The sequence below is a fragment of the Pleurodeles waltl genome, chromosome 7, assembly GCF_031143425.1.
Source record: "Pleurodeles waltl isolate 20211129_DDA chromosome 7, aPleWal1.hap1.20221129, whole genome shotgun sequence".
Lineage (NCBI taxonomy): Eukaryota > Metazoa > Chordata > Amphibia > Caudata > Salamandridae > Pleurodeles > Pleurodeles waltl.
This window is the reverse complement of record NC_090446.1, coordinates 1,439,689,437-1,439,711,825: the sequence shown is the minus strand read 5'-3', so window position 1 is coordinate 1,439,711,825 and position 22,389 is coordinate 1,439,689,437. Positions and strand designations below refer to the sequence as shown.

General features: G+C 44.1%; 1 protein-coding gene across 2 annotated transcripts in view; it reads right to left on the bottom strand.

Annotated features, from left to right (window-relative positions):
* Nucleotides 1–22,389, bottom strand: part of LOC138246455 (putative methyltransferase DDB_G0268948) — a 130,116-nt gene that overhangs the window by 98,994 nt on the left and 8,733 nt on the right. Inside the window, exon 2 of one of the 2 annotated variants that reach the window (XM_069201074.1) lies at nucleotides 13,569–13,701. In XM_069201074.1, coding sequence (XP_069057175.1) covers nucleotides 13,569–13,688 — 120 coding nt within the window. In that variant the 5' untranslated portion in view covers nucleotides 13,689–13,701. Of the gene's footprint in view, nucleotides 1–13,568; nucleotides 13,702–22,389 lie in introns of those variants that run through there. The other variant, XM_069201075.1, reaches the window with a different exon arrangement.

Sequence of the window (22,389 nt, the reverse complement as noted above, 5' to 3'; positions counted from 1 at the left end):
GAGCTCGATGGCTAGGGGGAGGCCCTGTGCAAGGTCTTGAATTCAGGCCTGGTGGAGCAGTTGACAAAGGTTGATGGGTTTGGGGAGGTGGGTGACGTTGTAGATTGGGTGCTGTACAGCGTTGAGTCTGGTGAATCAGTCAATGAATGTTACTGGCATCTGGTCCAGTGAAGCTTTCAGTTAGGCTGGGGGAATGCACTCTGGCCACAGCCAAGAGTCCAGGACCTTGAGCACAGGGCATCAAGATCAGGATCCATTCACAGAGGCCAGATCAGGTCCCTTTGGGGCTGGTCAGCTGGAAAGTAGGACAAAACCTCAGGAAGCTTGTTGTAGCCCTGTAGCTCAAACAGGAGGTCAGCCAACTGAGCTTTGGAATCAATTTTGGGGTCCTGGAGTCAAGGCAAGCATTTCCAATCTTCCTTCAGGTTGTTTCAGACAGGAGGGCAGTCCTTCTGATTTTCAGGATGCCACTTTTATGCCCAGTGCTACCGTGTGCGAGAGGGCAGTTCTTGGGTTTGGAGCCAGACTGACTCTAAAGACAAACGGGAGGCATGTCTAGATAGGAGCTTCATCTACCAGTGTAAGGATAGGCATCCCCTGAGGATTAGAAAGGGGCAGTTCACAGCCCTCAACTACATCCTGTGAAGGAGTGAAACTGCCTCCCAACACCCTGGGCCCTTTGTCCGCAGTCTGGGAGCAATGCACATCTCACCATGGAGAAGCCATCAATGGTCAGGTGACAGTTGGGCATTAACAGAAAGACCTTTTGGTTTTAGGCAGAAAGAAACAAATTTCAAAATGTGTCCTTTCCAAAATGGTAATGTAAAATCTGACCTTACCAATAAAATAGATTTTTATTTACTATGAAAATGAGTACTTAAATTACTTTTCTATCTGCTCTCAAACTGTAACTTAGCATTATAATTTGCTATAATGTAACCAAGTGCTTTTCTATGGAATAACCAGTCTTTCCTGTCAGGACATGTTAAATATTAACTACACATCATACTTTTAAATGTCATGCACTTTGTCTTATGGGCAATAAGGCCTGCCTTAGGATGATGTACAAACCTAAGCCTTCCCTTCTTTTTAATATCTGTCAAGAAAGGCAATTTTGCCATGGTGAATTTGCAGATTTAAAATTTCAGAATAAGCTGCAAAGACAGTGTTTACAGAGTCATTTTAGTAGTTTGACCATGTAAGATCATATATAAGGGACTTCAAGTAAATTAAAAGTGTCAGTCAGGTGTACAACATTTTTAACATGTTTAAAACGAAAGAGCACAAGTAATTTACCACTGATTAACAGGCATAACATTGGTCGAATCCTTTGGCCAACAAAAACAGTTGCTCCACAAAAGAAGGCAAATATCTGGGGGTTGACCATGCATAAAGGGCAAACGTCCAAGTTTCCACTCTCCATCATCAGCAATGTCAACAATACACTTAAACTGTCTGGGAAAACAACCTCATCTCCATCTTGAGGAACAGACAAAGGGCTTCTAAAATGACAAATACATGCCTAATCTGGCCCACACATACTCTGAAAGCGTAGGAAAGTACCCCATGTTTGCTATGATTATCCCCATTTTCTGCCTGGTGTCAGTGTGCTTGACTTCTCACTGGGATCCTGCTAACCAGGACCCCAGGGATTATGCTCTCTCTTTAAATGCTGTCACTGCATACTGGAAACCAAGTATTTCACCCACAATTGGCAATCTGGTGCCCCCTTATAAGTCCCTAGTATATGGTGCCTAGGTACTCAGGGCATCGTGGTTCCAGGGGATCCCTATGGGCTGCAGCGTTTCTTCTGCCACCAATAGGAGCCCATGCAAAGGCTTCTGCAGCACTGCCATTGCAGCCTGTGTGAAAAGGTGCATGCACCCTTTCACGGCCATTTACACTGCACCAGGTCACTTGTAAGTCACCCCTATAGCAGCCCCTCTGGCCCTGAGGGAAGGGTGTAGAGTACTTGTGTGCGAGGGCAGCCCTGCACTAGCAGAGGTGCTCCCACGACCTCCAGGACAATATTTCCCAGACTTTGTTAGTGTGGGGATGCCATTTTACGTGTATACTGGACATAGGTCACTACCTATGTCCAGTAACATAATGGTAACTCCAAACATAGGCATTTTTAGTATCAAGCACGTTGGAATCACACCCCAAGGCTTTTGTAAGCATTGGTTGTATGAGTCCATGCACTCTGGGGACTCCTTAGAGGACCACCAGTATTGCCATTCCAGCCTTCTGAGGTTTTCCAGGCAGCCCCAGCTGCTGCCACCTCTCAGACATGTTTCTGCCCTCCTGTTGATTGAGGAGCTGAAGCCCAGGAAGGCAGAACAAATGATTTCCTTCGAGAGAGGGGTAGTACACCCTCTTCCCTTTGGAAATAGGTGTCAGAGGTTTGGGAGGGGAAGCCTCCCTAAGCCACTGGAAATGCTTTGAAGGGCACATTTTGTGCCCTTCTTACATTATCCAGTCTATAGAAGTTCAGGGACCCCCAGTTCCTGCTCGGGTGCGCAACTGGACAAATGAAAGGGGAGTGACCACTCCCCTGTCCATCACCACCCCATGGGTGGTATTCAGAGCTCCTCCAGAGAGTCCCTGGGTTTTGCCATCTTGGATTCCAAGTTGGCAGGGCACTCTGGGAGCATCTGAGTGGCCAGTGCCAGCAGGGGACGTCAGAGCCCTCCCCAGATAGGTGCTTAGCTGTGTAGATGACTAATCCCCCTTTCCAGGGCTATTTAAGGTCTCTCTCTTGGGTGGTTCTTCAGATTCGGATTGCAAGACTCCAGCGGGAATTTTCTGCATCCTTTACTTCACCTTCTCACCGAAGAAACTGCATCTGGACCCTCCAGGAACTCTACAAACTGCAACAAAGAAGCAAAGACGCCTTCTGCAACATTATATCTTCAGCACTTGCAACAGTTTACCGGTCGTGCATCCTTAGAGGACAGCCCGTCTTCAGCCTGCACAAGAAGAAAGAAGGAATCTCCCTTGGAGTGAAGGAGTCACTCTCCTGCTTCAGCAGGCATCTCTCTGCAACAAAGACCGGTTGTGTGGGACACCTTTCCTGACGAACGGCATGAATCATGAAGTGGTCCCGATGGACTTGACGTCCAACTGTCCAGCTTTGGTGGAGGTACGAGCTTGCCTCCCCACGCAAGACAGTACCCCTGTGCATCGCGTGTTTTGCAGTTGCCAAGGCTTGTTGGCATCCTTCCACGAAGTTCTTCGTGTACTGTACAGCTCGGGCCCCAAGCACTCCTTCCTGGGATGCACAGCTTCCTGGGTGGTTCTCCGGAAGAGTGGGACCCTTTGCTGTAGTGCTGCATGGGCCTCCTTTTGCACCTGCTTTGTCCCTGTGCTGTGGGAGTCCTGTGTGCGCTACCTGGTCTTCTGGGGGCTCTCCGAGTTGCTAAGAGACCCCTCTGACTCCCACTCCTGGGTAGAGTCCACCAGGTCCCTCCTGGTCCCGGGCAGCGCCATTTTCCGCTAACCACGAGCTTTGCGTGTGGCAAGTCTTGTTGGCAGCATCCAGCGACGCAACTAGACTGTAACCATCCATCTGGCGTGGGACATCATCTGCACCAACCAGGAACCCGCATCCATCCTCCAGTAATGACTGTTGTTCTTCACCAGTGGTTCTTTGGCACCTTCATCTGGGTTAGCAGGGGCTCCTGTTCTCCCTGGACTCTTCTGCCCTTCTTAGACTTAGTCCCGTTCTTCCACAGGTCTTCAGGTCCAGGAATCCACTGTTGGTGTCTTGCAGTCTCTTCTGGTTCTTGTATAATCTTCTTTCTTGTGTTCTTGTATGGTCTAGGAAAGTTATTGGGATTTACTCCTGCTTTCCAGGGCTTTGGGGTGGGTGCTATTACTTACCTTTGGTGTTTTCTAACACTCCCAGCGCCCCTCTACACACTACACTTGCCTAGGTGGGAAACCGACATTCGCATTCCACTTTCTTAGTATATGGTTTGTGTTCCCCATAGGCCCATTTGTAACTATTGTGATTTTCACTATTTGCACTGTTTTCTAACTGCTTTTACAGCTATTTCTGCATACTAGCATATATAATTTGTGTATTACTTACCTCCTAAGGGAGTATAGTCTCTATGGTATTTTTGGCATTTCTGTCACTAAAATAAAGTACCTTTATTTTTGTAACACTGAGTATTTTCTTTCATGTGTGCGAGTACTGTGTGACTACCGTGGTATTGCTTGAGCTTTGCATGTCTCCTAGATAAGCCTTGGCTGCTCTGCTACCCCTAGAGGGCCTGGCTTCTAGACACTGCCTACATTTCACTAATATGGGATAACTGGAACAGGTATAAGGTATATGTACCTTAGGTACCCACTACAAACCAGGCCAGCCTCCTACAGAAAGCATGTACCATACAGACCATAAACACAAACATGCACAATATACACTTGAGATGTAAGTGCTTGGATCTGAAATAGTGCATAGGTGCTGGCGTCTGTGAGTGGAACAATAGAAATTGATGTCTTGCTATAACAGCTGAATTTCATCCCTGCCCAGTGCACATTAGTGTAACCACCTGCATCTGTTAATCTCTTTTTATTGTCTCCCTCTGCGTCACTGTCTATAGGAGAGGTGCAAACAGCCCAAATGTTAAACTAACCCAGACAGGGAATCCACAAGCAGGCAGTGACAGAATGGTTTAGGCAAGAAAATGCCTACTTTCTAAAAGTGGCATTTTCAAACACACAACCTAAAAGCAACTTTTACCAAAAGATGTATTTTTAAATTTTGAGTTAAGAAACCCTAAACTCCAAATTTCTACCTGCTCCCAAAGGGAATCTGCACTTTAATAATATTTAAAAGTAGCTCCCTTGTTAACTTATGAGAGAGATAGGCGTTGCACAGTGAAAACGGCAGTATTTCACTGTTAGGACATATAAAACACATTAGTATATGCCCTACCTTAAACATCCACTGCACCCTGCCATACCTTAGGAGTGCCTTCCATGTATGAAAAGAGACGTTTTAGGCCCGGCAAGTGGGTACACTTGGCAAGTCGAATTGGCAGTTTAAAACTGCATCAACAGATACTGCAGTGGCAGGTCTGAGACATGCTTACAGGGCTACTTAGGTGGGTGGCACAATCAGTGCTGCAGGCCCACAAATAGCATTTGACTTACAGGCCCTGGGCACTTGTAGTACACTGTACTAGGGACATACCAGTAAATCAGATATGCCAATCATGGAAAGCCAATTACACATTAATTTTACATAGGAGCACTTGCACTATAGCACTGGATAGCAGTGGTAAAGTGCCCAGAGTAACAAAAACAGAGTCCAGCACACATCAACAACCTTTGAAACAGAGACAAAACGTTAGGGGAGACCACGCCAAGGATGCCAAGTCTAACAACTGACAATAGATATAGCCTTTACAGATTTTCTAGAGGACTCCTTTAAGTCTTAAAGGAATCTCTTGGATCCTCTTTCTGGCAGCGTAGACGCTTCTGATATAATCCGGAGGGAAACTGGCAGGTGGTGGTATAGGAGAGGCAGAGGGTGTTGTCACACAATTGGCCCAGTCATCTCTGGCCGATTCTTCTCTCCCGGTTCAGCATATACTTTTCATGGGTGGTAATAGGATCCAATATTTAGGGCTGTGTGGGTGGTCTCTGCTGAAATAGTCTTTTCCCCTGATGAAATAAGCAAGGTGCAAGGGAGGTGGGGAGGTGCTTTGAGGAGCAGGAGTGAGTTGTGCAGGTGGAGGTGTTTTCCCTGATTTGGGAAATCTTTTGTGGTATTCATTGAGCATTTTGCAAAGGTCTATAACCAGACCAACAGTAACAGGAACCTACATCAAAAGCTCTAGGTACCTATCCCTGTCATACAAGTCATCATATGTATTATTCTTAAAACAATAAAAAAAAATTAAAAAAAACCACACACACACACACACACACACACACCCCCCACTTGATTTCACCTCCGACCTTTAATATATATAAAAAACAATTGTCTCCTTCAATGTACTCATTGTCCTGGTCATCGTCTAAGTTCTGTTACTTCATGTGAAGCTTGGATGGACTATTTGCGATGCCAAAGAGACCATCATTGCATCTGTCATCTTCAGACCCTCCTAGTTCTAAGTGACATAATGGAGAGACTTTACTCGGAGAAGTCTGGTCTAGTCCATTGGGAATAAACTCTTGGTCTCTGTATCAGGTCAGTTGAAGGTCAGCAGAAACTAACATCAAACTTACTTGCAGCAAGCTCGAGTGAAATGCAGCACTGTCATGTGGGGTGGGTATATTTCAGTTACAGGTTTGAACAAGTTTCAAATCATTTTGTTAATGGATACATGTAATTAAATTGTGGCTTGCAAAATTAGGAAACCGAAGGACCAAGCCCACAGGAAAGAAGGTGTGCCCCAAGAATACAAGTAGGTATGGGCCAAGGGCCAACCCTTCATAAGCACGTCTTAGCTCAAAATATTTTTACAAATTACTGAAAAGCAACCAGACCTTTACCAAGTCTTCAAGTGATCGTCATTCAGTGTATATTAAATAATGTTTACACTCTTACTTAGCTATTCATGTACACCACAAATGCCAACCATTTTATTTTTAGCAATAATGATGTAGAAGTAACAGTGTACAGTTTGAGACACTTTATTACCTCCTGTGATGGTGGGAGACTGGTGTTTTAGGTCAACAAGTACATCTATCTACTGGTCAGCAGTAGAGCAGCAGACATCCTGTTGGTAGATCCTGCGTCTGTACAAAGGCACATCTCTGATTCGCAATATTGCAAACACGTCGGACACTGCATTTGTGATGGGCAAACAGTAATGGTTATCATTTATAAACATGCAAACTTCAGGATTGGGGTTAGACAGGTGGTAGATTTGGAGGCTGTTGAGGATTCTAGCACCCTGTAAAGTAACCCCATAGTACTTATTTCAATGGGGGGGCTCTGGCAACAAAACCTGCACCAATACCTCACAACAGGCTGATAAACTAAACTTCCTGAGATTACTGGCATGTGATCAGAGCATTATCTTTTCATTCCACTACCAAGGAACAGTGAGGCTATCCTATAGCCACATGTTTGTACTTGGTTACACATCACACAATTACACTACATAATTCAACCCCTAAGCAGGTATCCAAGACAAATATGTAAAGACATAAGTTTTATAAACTTATCAGAGAAGAAGTTGGTTTGCTTTAGGCGACAACAAAGGCCATGAAATTCACCATACATAAGTACTGCTTAGAATCCTCACTACAGCTGGGATGATCTGTCTAGAGCCTTCTAGAGAACCCAAAACTGATGACCCACACATCAAATTTTAGGATCTTGAAGTGTCAAAAAGGACATCTAAAGTAAATCAATATGTGCATAGAAGAAAATACAGGAAGACAACCCTTTGTTTAAATTGCACTCCTGAGAATCTGGAACAACATCTTCTCAAAGATCACACTAAGACCCATACTTATGTGTTTTTGGTGCAGGGCAGTGACGCAAGTCCCCTTGCTGCGCTGTGTCAAAAGGAAAGGGCAGAAATGCACCATATCTACAGCATGCATCACATTCCTATCCTTTTCCCCTGCATGGACGTACAATGGGCAGCCTAACGCCAATGCAGGCACCCTTGCACCATGGTGCAAGGGTGTCTGTGTCGCAGCCAGGATTGTCTTCGTGCAGTAAGGGACACCTACGTGCACAAAAACAATCCTGGGAGGGATTTTCCTCTTTTTATACGTGCTGCAGAACGCATATAGAAAGAGGAAAAAAACAAGGAGAAATAAAGATATTTTATTCTTGTTACGCCTCCCCAGGTTTACAAGGTCTTTTTAAACTGGAGATGCACCACAATCCATGGATGTTGAGTGGGAACACCCATCGGAACACCCAGGGAATGCCTTCCTTGCATAGAGTGAGGCAAAGCAGCAATTTGCACTGCCTTTCCTTCCTGCATATCTAGGAGGCCATTCAGAGCCTTGCAAAGTGGCTTACTGTGGCCTCATAGACAGGATTTCAAGATTTGAGCCACAGTTGTGTCACAAAAAGTGATGTTACGGTGGCGCAAAGGGCTCATAAATATGGCCATTAGTCCTTCTCTGCTCCATGTCAAATGGATATGAAAACATATTTCTAAGTAAATCACGTCTGCTGTCCCTAGAAATATCCCAGCTCCTCTGGTTTGGAGCATGGTGTGCAACAATGAATTGGAAATAGCTACACAAACATGAAATCACCTTCCCTACTGCATGCAGCCATTCACTGCTTATTTCTACCTTTCATGCTATAGAAGTATCAATACTACAATGTGTAAGAAAGTGCCCCTTTTTTTACATGGTCACCGCACTTTTTGCCTAGTACGTGATGCAATTTTGACGGAAAGTGCACTAGGTTCCTGCTATCGAGGTCCTCGGCGTCAGAGCTCCTTCCCTAAAACCGTACAATTGTTCCCCAATTAGCAATACCTTTGGTACCCCTGTAAGTCGCAAGTAAATGGTACCCCAGGTACCTAGGGCATGGGTACCAAAGAGGGTTCCCCCATGGGCTGCAGCACATATTGTGCCACCACAGGGACCCCTCACCTAGCTCAGGCAGACTGGAACTGCAGGTTTTGTGCAGCTAAAAGTGAAAACACAACATGGAACACAGCCTGTGTGCCATGCCCATTAACACTGCATACAATATATGTAAGTCACCCCTACAGCAGGCATTCCAGCCCTAAGACAGGGTGCATTTTATTACATGTGTGGACATATCTGCAAAAGCAGATATGCCCCTGCTATGTCTGTTGATTCTTAGATATAGTGAGTGATCAGGGAAGCCATTTTAAGGGCATGTGCTGGACACTGGTCAATACGAGTTCCCCAGCTACATGATGGCTTCACTGAAACTAGTGATGTTTGGTATCAAACATCTCATAATTATAAACCCTCACTGATTCCAGTGATGGATTTATTAATATATGCACCCAGAGGGCACCTTAAAAATGCCCCCTGAAAACCCGACCAACCGCTAGTGCCCTGGCCGACTAGTTTTAGCCAGCATACCACCAACAGATGTTTCTGAACACCCACCCTTCTTCAAGGAGATGCCAGCCTCCCTGCACTAGGGCCCATTTGGCACCTGGGTAGGAGGCAAAATTAGTAGTCGGAGGTGTGCCTACCTCTCAGGTCAGGTCCACCCTTAGGATGAACTGCCTGAAGCGGACATGACTTTTAGAAGTCTGCCATGTTGGAGTTGACAGAACTAGAACTCTGGGACAGGGTTATGCCCACTTCCAATAGGACGTGGTCATACAGGGAAAGTAGTGACTTCAGAAGTAAGTAGCCCATTAGCTCTACCCAACACTCCCCTAAATTAATTATTTAGGGAAGCCCCTGGCACCAGAAAAATCAGATCCTGCTGACGAACTCCAGAGATGGAAAAGTGAGAACTGATGACCAGTGACAGACTCAGCACCAATCCTGCCAGGTGACTCCAACAAATGTTTTCTATCACATAGGGTACCATTGCAGCTTCAGAAATTGTCGACTTTTCAAAATTGGAAAGATTTCTCTCACAAAACTACTTACATGATCGTATCGATTTGGGTGCCTAAATTTTATAATATATATATATATATATATATATATATAAAAAAATAAAAGATACCTGTTTTTTTATAAACTGGTGTGGATCTCCTTTTTTAGTTGTGCGTCTCATTTATTTACTGTGTGCCTATAGTGAATGCCTAACCACTCTTCTCTGATAAGCCTAAGGCTGCTTGCCCACACTACCGCTTAAGAGAGCACCGATTGCTAGATCAAGCCCCTGTCCACTATTAAGGGAACCCATGGACTCTTTCTACAGTATAAATAATTCTGATATATAATATAAAAAGAGTCAGCTTCCTACACAATGTATGTAAACTGTAAGCACCACATAAGCCAGAGAGAATAAATGTAAATGATGCGAGCCAATGCAAGATTGCTGCACGTCCACCATGTCTCACATGTAAGGATCATGCATCAATCTCTCAAAAACCGCTGTGATGAATAGTCCAGATGGATCAGCACTAGCAGCCGCAACCAAGAAGCACTATGCTTTACAAACGAAGCTTGGAGAAACAAGCCTCCTCACTGGGAGAAACACAACAGAAGGCAAGAGGCCCATTTCATGCCGACCCTGTAGCATCATTGAGAAAGACTATCTGAGGCAAACTGGAGGCAGCAAGGTACTTCTATACCCAAACCAACAGTGCTATTGCTATGAGAGGTGAATGTGAAATTAGGATGGGCAGTGAAATGCCAGTGTGGCGGCACAGGTCCGCCTCAGATATTTTCACAAACATGGAATAGGAGATAATACAAATGTAATAGGAAAATGAATGCATTATTACCTTCAGCAACCATTACGCAAATGTAACTTTTGCACACAAAACAGACTTCTTGTATTTAAATTCTCTTCCTGAATGAACATGCTTAATTTTCACACTCACAGTGTGTAACTACAGCAAACTGTAGCCTGACCAGTCATGCACATATCCTAAGGCAGGGATACTCAAAGTACGGCCCTCGGGGCAACAGGAGCACTGGGCAGCTGTTCGCTCAACTCCGCACTAACAAAAATATTAAATACACACACAATCATTTATTTCAAACTTAACTGGTGCTAAAGAAAGGAAGTAACTAGGAACTCCTACACTAAAAACTTTAGAAATGCCTTCATTCTAAAAGACATCTTGCAGCATAAGTGTAAAACTAAGACAGTCTCTTCAAAATTAATTAAATGTATTTAGTTAACATGCAGAACCTTATCGCCTTAGTACAATTTATTTTATCAGTGCATTGAGATGTATTCCTTTTAAAGTGATAGTTTTCAAACATAAATCTGGAAACATTCATTATTTCTCTTACCCTGAGAACACCACCAATAGTAAATTAAAGAGGCAAGTCACTTGGTATGTGCACTTTATGGGTGGCCTGGGTTCCTATCATACGTAAACATTATAGTTTATTAAATCAAACATAGAAGCAGGTTTTGTGCAGCGCACACCATGAATCATGTATTTCGAGGTCATCCTAAATGTGATAATGCAGAAAAAGGAGAGAAAGTGACACTAAACAATTGCCTAGGATCATACAATTTGGAAAAGTGGTTAAGCTGGGATTAATTTCAGGTTTTCTGGTTTCCCATTGTTTATTTCAGCCACTAGATGTATAGCCTTTGCTTCCCCTACACCTTGCCACCAATAACCCTAGTCACCCCACCACCCTGGCATCTATGCGGCCCCCAGGCACGTCACAGACCAAACTTTTTGGCCCCTCGGAAAATGTTTGCGAGTACCCATGTCCTAAGGAGTAGCTACCCTTATATAACTCTCCGATATAGAATATCTTTTGTAAACAATTGTTTGTGACAATCCCTGTTTCCTGCCTACATGCAGGTCATAAAGGATCAATTTGGATCTCCCCTTCAGAAAAGGTCAGATATGTATCTGCAGATAGGGTGGCAGATTCTCCATATCATCAGACTCCGTGACTCTGTGTTGGATATATTCTGAGATGCTACCAAATAAAATAAAAAAATAAATAAAAAAAAACACACGGTCTTCCTAGATCCTGCATCAGGTGAGATCCAAGGACAGCAGCATACTAAGACGCATGAAAACCCCCCACCACATTTAACACTTGAAAGCTTTTGATAAATGTGTTCAAACTACCACCTTACATGCACCGCTTTACTAATGTCAAGGGGATGGAGTGGTTGTGCGCTGTGACCAACATTGCGTGGAGGTAATTTGGACTTTTCTGGGAAGGTTTTTTTTGTTTTTGGGAGCAGTGACACATGGTTGGACGAACAGATACTAGCAGGAGAGGTCATCAGATGTAATTGTTTGATTTGCAGTAAAGCATATTTCTACATATTGTTTATTTTTATTTTTGTCTTTGCTTGCCTACTCATTTTGCTTTCACACTCGTCTGTGGCATGAGGAACTTGAATAATGAAAGCATCTCCAGTTCAAGCTGACCATCACCATCCTTGATTGCCAGCGAGGTGTGTGAACCATAGTACCAAAGATTACTCCTTCTCTTTGTGGTTGAGTTGTTTAAGACAATCAGAATATAGACTCTTATGCATGGGCGTAAATTCACAAAAATGCCAAGGGTGAGCAGAAGTAACATCATACACCATTACTCGAATAGTGAATAATATTATTCACTATTTGTGTAATAATGAATTTGACAGAGAACCAAGAATATGAGCTACCACCGACGTCCATTAGAATGAGCGACCCTGGTGTTGCAAGCACTGATTTTGCCACCTCTGAGGCCAGGGGTCGCTAAGGCTTTGCCAGGGGTCACAAGGGGCAAGCCAGGGAGTCGCAGCTGCGAACACTGGTGAAAACTAAGTGATGTCTATGGGATTGGAAAACGTTCTCTTAATACCCCCAGGGAAGCAAATACCAATAAAAAGCAACAGAAATATTGCCTACACTACATATTTCCTTATATTTATTTAACACATGAACAATACTCTCAGCTTTAGCAACAGGGACCTATTTTAATTTAAGTAAAAATATTGTGTGTGTTTTATCTAGAAGTGTTTTCAATAGTACTGCAGAACGTCTCCTATCACAGAACTTCTTAAATGATTACTTGTGGGCTTGGCCTAGGGCACCTGACATAACAGTTGCCTTAAATGGATAGGGGTGTGTATTTTGATCAGCTGTTACTTCACAGATCCAACCCAAAAGAAACACAAGCCCTTTGAGGGAGCAGTCTTACGCCACTTAAAGGTTAACTAAAGGGATGCACACAGAGTGGAGGCAAGTACAGGTGAGAGCCACCATTTTCTCATCACAGTAGAGTGTGTGGGCAGTTACGTACCTCGTAAACTATATGAAAGTGCCTCAACAGTAGTTGATAAAGGGCATTTGAAAAGCGTCAGACTATAAATCCTCAGACTGCAGAAGTGCTTTTGACTGCAGGTGTCAGCATCCACAACGGAGAGGAAGCTGGAAACAGAAAACACTGGCATTGTTTCAGCATCAACATCTCATACACAGTCAGTACTGGCAGTGGAAGAGGCAGTAGACTTCCGCCAATGTAGCCGTGACTTACCACTGCCCAGATCCTGGATAATCACTGCAACAGAAGATCCAGTGAACAGTCACTGGATATTGGGGAAATGTGTTATATTTTGCCGTTTGATGGGGGCTATGACATATGTAGTCACCAGTGCCTACCAATTTTACTGGTGGAAGAGAAGCTATGGAGGTGGGATGTAAATATACCAGAGAGAGAGAGCAGCCACATCTAGTGTAAATCACTGCACACCAGTGGCCTATATTTAAGGTCGGCTCACCAAAGTCTCTGAGCACACACTATATTTCGACATTAGTACCGATTCATTTTCAAATATAAGTCTCTCTAAATTGGAATCACAGGCAGATTAAACAGTCAGTACTAATTGCTGGTCGAACCCATAAAACTGCAACATGGTTTTTGTGTTGATCTCAAGGTACTGAGAGAGAATTTCAAAAGGAAAAGCCACTTAAGGCCAGGATCTTCCTTCTCACCTTTTCTTCCAGGTAGGACAGAACCAGCCTCTGCATCTCAAGAGGCAGAGAGAGCCGGTATTTCTGGTAAAGAGAGGCATGCTCTTCGCCTTCGAAAAGCCGGGTGTCCATGTTTTCCATTTTAGAAGTACGCCTGCAGCAAGAACAAAAAAAGACGACTTTACTTTCACATTTACTTCTTGTTAAATAACCTAAGCCACAGTGTTAATGCATGGACTTTGGCAAGGAAATATTTAGTAACCATACTCAAACACTGCAACCAACACTCCACTCATCCAACTATCCTGCCAATCCCTTACTAGACAGTGAAGCACACAAGATTCCATTAAACAAAATTACAATTCCCTCCATTTATCTTGGAATTAATAAAGAGGGTTTAGATACTAACTAACATTTGCCTTGCAGCAGTCTATAGCTGTCATGAGTATGCAGGGTCTGATGGGGTTCAAAAAAAGAGGAGCTGTTTGATACCAAGCCTGGTATACAGGGGTAGATGGAGTGTTGAGAAGTACACTTGCGGGCATGCACGTTATTCAACTGTTAGTACGATCTATCATGGACTCTAAGGAAAAGATTTCTGCAGGTCGTCTTAATTTAGTGACCAGAATGGGATCCCACAGAGAGAAGCACCTGTGCTAGAGGAAACTCACTGCCACTAATCTTTTTGTCTTTCTGGAGCTGCGTACCGCAGTAGGAAAGGTAGAGATCAGCCTCCCATGTTGTGGACCTTGGTCAACATCTACCACGAAGAACAAGAGACCCACCAGTACTGCAGTTATGCGATTGCTGCTGACATTTGTGGCGGTTAAGTGCTTCTCAGGTCTTTACAGGTTAGAGAGCAAAGTATAACAAAGGCCTGGAGCTTTTAACCCTATATCCCGTTTAGGCTCCTCCCCAGTGCATTAGTGGAATGTAACCTCTTTGTATTTCACCCTGGCTGCAGGAACAAGGGATGTGAAAGTGATCATCCAGTTCAGCTCTACCATCCGCACTAGGAGTAGGTAACGCGCAGGGTCATAAGCTTCACTGGTATGTGAACGCATGCCACGTCATACTTTATACTTAGGAGTGCTAGTGTCCTGAAGGACTGTTCTACTTCCCCATCATGAAGGGCTAATGCTCAGGTTACTATGTTGGAAATTGTGCAAGAAGAAGCATTGGTCAAGAGGTAAGGGTGCTATTGAGTGGAATCCCGTTACCTGGAGAAGGCATATATTTTGCACCTAGATGGATAAGATGGAGAAAATTCTGAACAATTTCAGCTTGTTGCACTTTTGTTTTTTTTTATTCCTTGATCAATATATTATGTTCTTCAAACCCTTGAGTGATGAGGACAGAACAGTTACATCCTCAGCCATGGTGGGCACGTGCTGTGCACCTGCCCATGGGGGAGTCACTGGAGCTCCCACCATAGGCTGCCCATTACAACCCCACCACCACCAGGGAAGGCAGCAGAAGTGCTTCCACTACCACCTCCAACCCCCGTTGTTGATCTGATAACGTCATCAAATGCAGCCAACCTTGCTGGAAGCCATTTACTTCCAGTGTGTAGAGGAGCGAGGACACAGTAAGTCCTTCTCCTGGGGTGGGGCTCTTGTAGGAAAACAGACGCAGGGGGAAAGGAAGTAGTTTTTCCTGTCCCGGTGTGCCTGTTTGAATTGATTCCTGTTCCGCGACCGTGGGTGAGGCCCACTAGACACCCGGGATTTTATTTGATAAATTTGTGCAGAGCGACCTCTTGGGCAAGCCAACTAGACACAAAGGATTTTCTTTTTTATATGTCAGGGGGTGGCTAAATGGGGCCCTTTAGTGTGGAATTGGTATTCTTTTGGCCATTTTCTGCTCCCCTTCCCTCCACCAAGGCCAGATTGGCAATATTTTTAAACTAATCTGCCCCCAAAGCCACTAGACACCAGGGAAGGTTTGTGTGTGTGTAAAGTGGAGTTTGGCTGGCGGTCTGCATGTACTGGTGTTTGGCTAGCTGTGTGTTTAATGGCATTTGGGTAGTGGTGGGTAGCATTTTATCATGTTAACTGTTTTATTTCTAGTCAGCATTTGCATTTCTAATGGTAATGTTTTATTTATCCTTTTTATTCTAGTGCAAAGTTTTTGATTTCTTTTGCTGAGACTCCTGTTTGTGGTATTAGCACTAGTAAATATGCAGGTTGCGCAGCTGCATGGGTTTGGTAAGAAAACGTTTTCTTGTATGGTTTTCTCTGAATGAGTCATTTCCCTGCATGAATGTGTTTTTTTTGTGAATGGTGTACTAATAGCAGCAAATTTAGTTTCTGTTTTGTTGTGTGCAAATCCTCCTTGGAATTGTGCATGATGTGTATTGTGTTGCCTTGTGTGTAATTTTGTTTTTTTTACTTTTCCTTTTTAGTGGGATATCGTTGGTGCTTGCTCTGCCTGTGCAGAGGAGGTGCTGGTGAGTTTAGTGGTCTCTGGCAAGTGAATGGTATTTTTTTTTATTTTTTTTTAGCAAATAGGTCTAAGTGATAAAGCCACACTTTATTACGTTTTTCTTTAAAAAATATATATATATATATATATATATATATATATATATATAACACAATGTTGGGTATTGTTGACTTATTTGTCAAGTTACTTTTCTTAGTAAAGATTATGGCTAGCCGCAGGTTAACTGCTCAGCAGGTGGTTATTATGCTTTTTAAATCTTCCTCTGACCATGATTAGCAGACGGACTGCATCTGAGGCAGAGGAGGAAGTGCAAGATTCTAACAGTGAATTTTCTGTCCAAGAGGAATCATCTGATGATGAAGCCACTCTCAGTGTGGAGGAAGTGCCTGTTTTAGAAGAGGACACTGATGTGCTGATGGTGCAGCAAGAGAGATCTGGATTGCAGCCTGGGGCTGAAGAACTTCCCATCGGAGGTGCTGAACTGTGGGTTGTCCCAAACATGATACAGCCTGCATTGCCTGCCTTTACTGGTGTCAGAGGGTGTAGAGTGAATTCTGAAAACTTTTTGCCTACAAAATTATTTCAGCTGTTTATGGACGATGTATTTTTGGATGAGATTATTGACCAGACTAATTTGTATGCTAAATAGTATTTGAGGGACAACAGTGCCAGACTTTAGCCCCACTCTAGAGCTAGCCGGTGGACTCCCACCATTCTGGATGAGTTGAAGAAGAACTTTTTTTTTGATGGGCTTGAGAAGGAAGCTGTTGCTTTCTTCATATTGGTCTACTAGTCTCTTGATGGCAATATCTACATCTCCTACAACCGTGAGTCGTGCTTGGTTTTAGCTTTTGGTTCCGTTGCTGCATTTTATTGATAATGCTTTAGTGTTGCCAAAAGATCACCCAGATTGTGACTGCCTTTTTTAGATTCGGCCTATCCTTGATTACTTTGTAGATCAGTTTACAGAGATCTATGTTCCAGGGAAAGAAATAGTTGTGGATAAGTCTTTGGTTCTGTTCAGGGACTGTTTGATTTCTAGGCAGTACATTCCTGGCAAGGGGCATAGTATTGGCTTAACATGTATATGCTGTCTGAGAGTAAGACTGGATATGTCTACAATTTCAAGGTGTACACTGGTAGGGATTTTAGTATTGACCTCCCCCCACCCTGGTTGTCTGTCCACTTTCGAAGGTAAGAAAATTGTGTGGGAACTTGGAAGAGAAGACTATTAAAACAAAGGTCACCATTTATACGTACATAACTTCTACACAATTGTTCAGGGAACTGGTCAACGTGTACACTGTTTGTGGCACAATCAGCTCTAAACATAAATGTTATATAAAAGAGCCTGTGTTTGTAAAAACACACGTGTAAAGGGACATTGCAGTGCCTTGCATAGTGATGAATGTCTAGCTGTGAAATTTGCAGACAGGAGAGATTTCTACATGCAGACTACCATCCATGATGAAAGTACTTCTGCTGTGACTGTTTGGGGTCAGGTTGCTGAAGTGTACAAACCTGTGTGCATTTTAGACTACAATAACCACATGGGTCATGTAGAAAAAGTAGCCCAGAGGTTAGAACCTTACATTGCTGTTTGTAAGGCTTCCATTTGGTATAAGAAGTTAGCTATCCATTTATTCAGCTTAGCAACCTTTAATGCTTCTGCTGTATTCAAGGATTGTTCTTCAAAGATGACATTTGGTCAGTTTTAGAAGTCTGTAATAGGAAGCCTTGTTGTAGTGGAACAGGCAAGTGTCCCTAGAGCTGGAGTGGTGGAGGACGTGACTAGATTGAAAGATCGCCACTTTGCTGATCACATTCCTCCCACGTCAAAAAAAGAAAATAAAGACTTTCCCAGTAGAAGTTGTTGAGTCTGGATGCAAAGAGACGTGCAGAAGGAGAGTAGTATGTACTGCCCCAATTGTCCTTCCTAACCTGGTCTGTGCGTGCCTGCACGTTTCAGATTGTACCATACGCAAAAGAGTTTTTGGGAGCAACCATGAACGTAAAAGTGAACTGCCTGGTCTGTATTGTTTTTTTTTTTTGGTTCAGTTTCACAGTTGGCTTTAGTGTGATGTATTTAGTTAGAGCTGTTTTTGTAGTTTTCTATTTACTTACAAATGGTTTGTGTTTTCATTTTTGTTTAAAAAAAAAAAAACAAAAAACTGTGCATGGACTGGCGCTTGGCCAGCGGTGTGTGAGTAGTGACTTGCTGCTGGTCACTACACCCACTGCTAGCCAAACACCAGTCCACACACTTCCGTCAGCCGGTGTGATTGCTGTGTCAGGCATGTGGGTGTATGAAAGTGATGGTCCCTTGAATAGCACTGCCTGTTGATGTGAGTGTTGTAATGTGCTCTGTCCAAGGCTGGAAGCATGAAAGGCCTTGTGTGTGTCACGTATGAAAGGTATGTGACTGGACTGTAAAGCGGTTGGTGCCTTGATGCGGCTTTACAGCTCACGAGCTGCAAGTCATTGGTTCCATTTTGTTGACCTTTCAATTATTAACAGTGCATTTCTTTTTTTGTGAACTCTTGTAAATAAAGTTTTATGTTCTGAACCTTCACTCACCCTCATACCAAATCCAATGATGTGTGTGTACCAGGTCTCCAACGAGTAGCTCATGAGTTACTAAAATCTCTTGAGCTACCTATAAGGAGCTCTCCTGAGTGTAGCCCCGCCTAAAAAACTTAAAGGTTTAGATTTACAACAAATATGTAAACTTGTCAGATGTGGTCAGTATTACGATTCTAATAATATTTCACAGCTCTTGATTATTTTCATCTACAAAAGTAGCTTTTACTTCCAAAAAGTTTGGAGACCCACAGTACCAACAGAGTGAGAAGAGAGAGCTTGCTCACCTTCCCAAATTACTATCAACAACCACAAGAAGTGAGCAAGCTAACATGTATCTTACTTCTGTGATGTCCCAAACACTCAAATTATTTAAAAAAAATAACAGTTTTTAATCTTTGTCCAAGGATACACAATTATAAACATGCCATATTGGTGACCTGACAGACTGCCCATTCCCATGCCCTACAAACCTGACTGATCCCATACAGAATAGAAGTCAGGACTCTCCAAGCTTCAGGAGTTCTGGAAGGGGGGGGTGGCAAAATGTGAACCGCAAAGGAGAAGCTTCTCCCAATTGTCCTCATCAAAAAAAAAAAAAAAAAAAAAGGAAGAAGTGTACTGCATGTTGCATCTGGGTTGCCAAATAATAGAGTTACTAAGCACAAAGTGTTAGCAAATCTGCCCCATAAATATTAAACAGTGATAGGGGTGTCATACTAATACAATTGTCTTGATACCCAGAGAAACAGAAACTCTTTATTAACCTTAGACTAACGAAAGACAGGAGGGGGGAGCTACAAAGGTTTTACACCTATAGCTTTAGATTTGCATTCCGCACTACTGTAGGAAAGTACCCTCTTTTTGGCATGGTTGCAACCCTTTTTGTCTGCTGTCAGTGTGTTTTGACTGCGTTCACGGAGATCCTGCTAAACAGTGACTGTGCTCTCTCCCTTAGGACTTAGCACACCCCGCAATTGGCATACTGGTGCCCCCATGTAAGTCCTTAGATTAAGGTACCTAGGTTCTCAGGGCAGTGGGGCACCAGGGGATCACCATGGACTGCAGCATGTATTATGCCACCCATGGGATCCCATGTAAAATAGGTCTTCAGCCCTGCCTTGGCAGCCTGAGTGAAAAGGTTCATGCACCCTTTCACTACAGGTCACTGCACGTCACCCCTATTGTAGGCCTTCCTAGCCCAGAAGACAGGGTGCAAGTATCTGTGTGTAAGGACATTCCTGCATGAGCAGAGGTACCCCTACGAACTCTAGCTCCATTTTCCCGGGCTTCATAAGTGCAGAGAATCCATTTTACCCATGTACTGGACACAAGTCACTACATATGTCCAGCTACATAATGGTAACTCCAAACCTGGACATGTTTGGTATCAAACAAGTAGGAATCATACCCCAATACTGTTGCCAGTATCGGTTGTATGATTCCATGCACTCTGGGGGCTCCTTAGCACAGCATTTCTCCTACCAGTCTTCTGGGGTTTTCCGGGTAACCCACGCTGCTGCCACCCCAGACAGGTTTCTGACCTCCTGCTGCTTAGCCTGCTCAAGCAGAGTAAGGCAGAACAAAGGATTTCCTTTGTGAGAGGGAGGCAACACCCTCTCCCTTTGGAAATAGGTGTTACATGGCATGGCAGAGGCCCCTGGGAACATCTGAGTGGCCAGATCAGGCAGGTGACACCACAGCCCCCCACCCCAATAGGTGGTCACCCTGCTAGGTGACCAATCCTTCTTCCTGGGCTATTTATGGTCTCTCTCCAAGGTGGGTCTTCAGATTCGAAGTGTAAGATCCCAGCAGGACTCCACTGCATCTTTTACTTCATCTTCTGGCCACCGGTACTGCAGTTGGACCCTCCCAGGAACCAACAATCTGCAAATCCAGCGACTACTCCGCTCTGCAACATTGTTTCTCTGGCTCCTTCCAGCAACTGCAACATTTCCCTGGCTGTGCATCCTCTGAGGGCAACGAGTCTTCAGCCTGCACAAGAAGCAAGATGGAATCTCCCTTGGAGTGAAGGAGTCACTCCCCTGCATACGTAGGCACCAAATGCAATGACGTCCAGCTGCGTGGATCTCCTCTCCTACAAAACTGTGTGGATCCTGCAACACAGATGGTGGTCTGGAGTGGTCCTCTCTCCCAGCTGTCCAACTTGGGAGATGGTAAGCCCTTGCGCGACAGTAGCCCGGTGTCCCGCAACTCTTGCAGCTACCAAGGCTTGTTGGCTCTTCTTCCAATGGATCTTCAGGCTCCATGTAGCCCCGGCCTCTAGCACTCTTCCCCGCAAAGCAGTGTCTCCTGCCTGCTGCTCCAGCGACGTAGGACTCCTTTCCAAGTGTGCTGAGTGGGCCTCACTGAGACTCCTGTCCCTGTTGCCTGTGGGGGCTGCATCCTCAACTTCTGACTCTCCTAACGGCTGAGGGTCACCTGGGACTCCCCTCCTTGGATTAAGTCCACCTGGACCTTGCTGGTCCCCTGAAGCTATGCAACTCTTCATCTGCAACTTTTGCCTTTGCCAAGGTTTGTTGGTGGTTTTCCAACACCACTGGCCGATTTCAACTCTACTTCCACTGTGGGACATCGTCTGCATCACTTCTGGAACTCTTCTCCTACTCCAGTGAAGCACATCTGACTGCTTGTCTTTACCCTCAACCTGGTCCTGCACCTCCAGAAGGGTAGGTAGTGGCTTCTGCCCTTGGTCCCCTTCTTTTGCAGGCCCTCTTCTGTCAGGATCGACCTTTGGTTTCTTCCAGTCTTGCTTCGATCTTGCACAGTTCTTTTCCAAAGTTTACCAGGGGGTTGGGGTTAAAAAAAAAAAAAACACAGGTACTTACCTCTTCTCTCCTGGTGCTGGGGGGCACCCTAGTACATACCTTCCCTCTATAGATTCCACTTCCTTGGGTGAGGGACTGCCTTTTGCATTTCACTTACTTAGTATATGGTTTGGTCTCCCCTTTAGGTCTTCAATATTTTCTATTATTTTACTGTTTGTTATTGCTTTCTATGCTAATCTCTGACTTCTAATATGTATATAATAGTGGGTTATCTCATAGTGGATTATTGCCTATATAGTATTTTAGTAATTGTGTTACCATAATAAAGTACCTTTATTTTTCTAACACTGTGTTATTCTTTCATGTGTGTAAGTGCTGGGTGACTGTAGTGGTATTTCATAAGCTTTGCATGTCTCCTGGATAAGTCTTGGCTTCTCATCCACAGCTACCTCTACAGAGCCCTGGCTTCCTAGACACTGTCTACACCTCACTAATAGGGGGTACCTGGACCTAGTATAAGGTGATAACTCCATAGGTGCTCACGACACACCAGGCCAGCTTCCTACTGTCGCGTAGGCTCTCATTATCCTAATGAGACTACTGGATTTTTGAGTAGCAGGGTTGTTCTTAGTGTGGGGGACTAAGTCTAACCCACGGAGAAGGACCCTTGTCACCCTCAATCCGGTTTTGCTCCGGCTAACTAGTAGTGCCTCATCTCTCCCAAAGGGAAGGGATGATTGGGCAGCTGAGCGCATAACATCTTAGAGCTTCTCAGGGAAGTCGTGGTCACTCAGATCCCAACCAGTTCTCTCATACCAAGTGTGGTCTCATATACAAATGACAGAGGCAGTTTAAGTTTTACAGACTGATTTAATAAAACGACTGCAGTTTAGATAACAAGGCGTGAGCCGCAATAACCAGAACCATACAACGCAGTAGGATTGAAATAGTAACGAGGAGAGTGAAACATAGAAATAACGCCATCATAGTTGTACCAGATTGCGTTCTCTCTTCTAAGTTCTATTTTG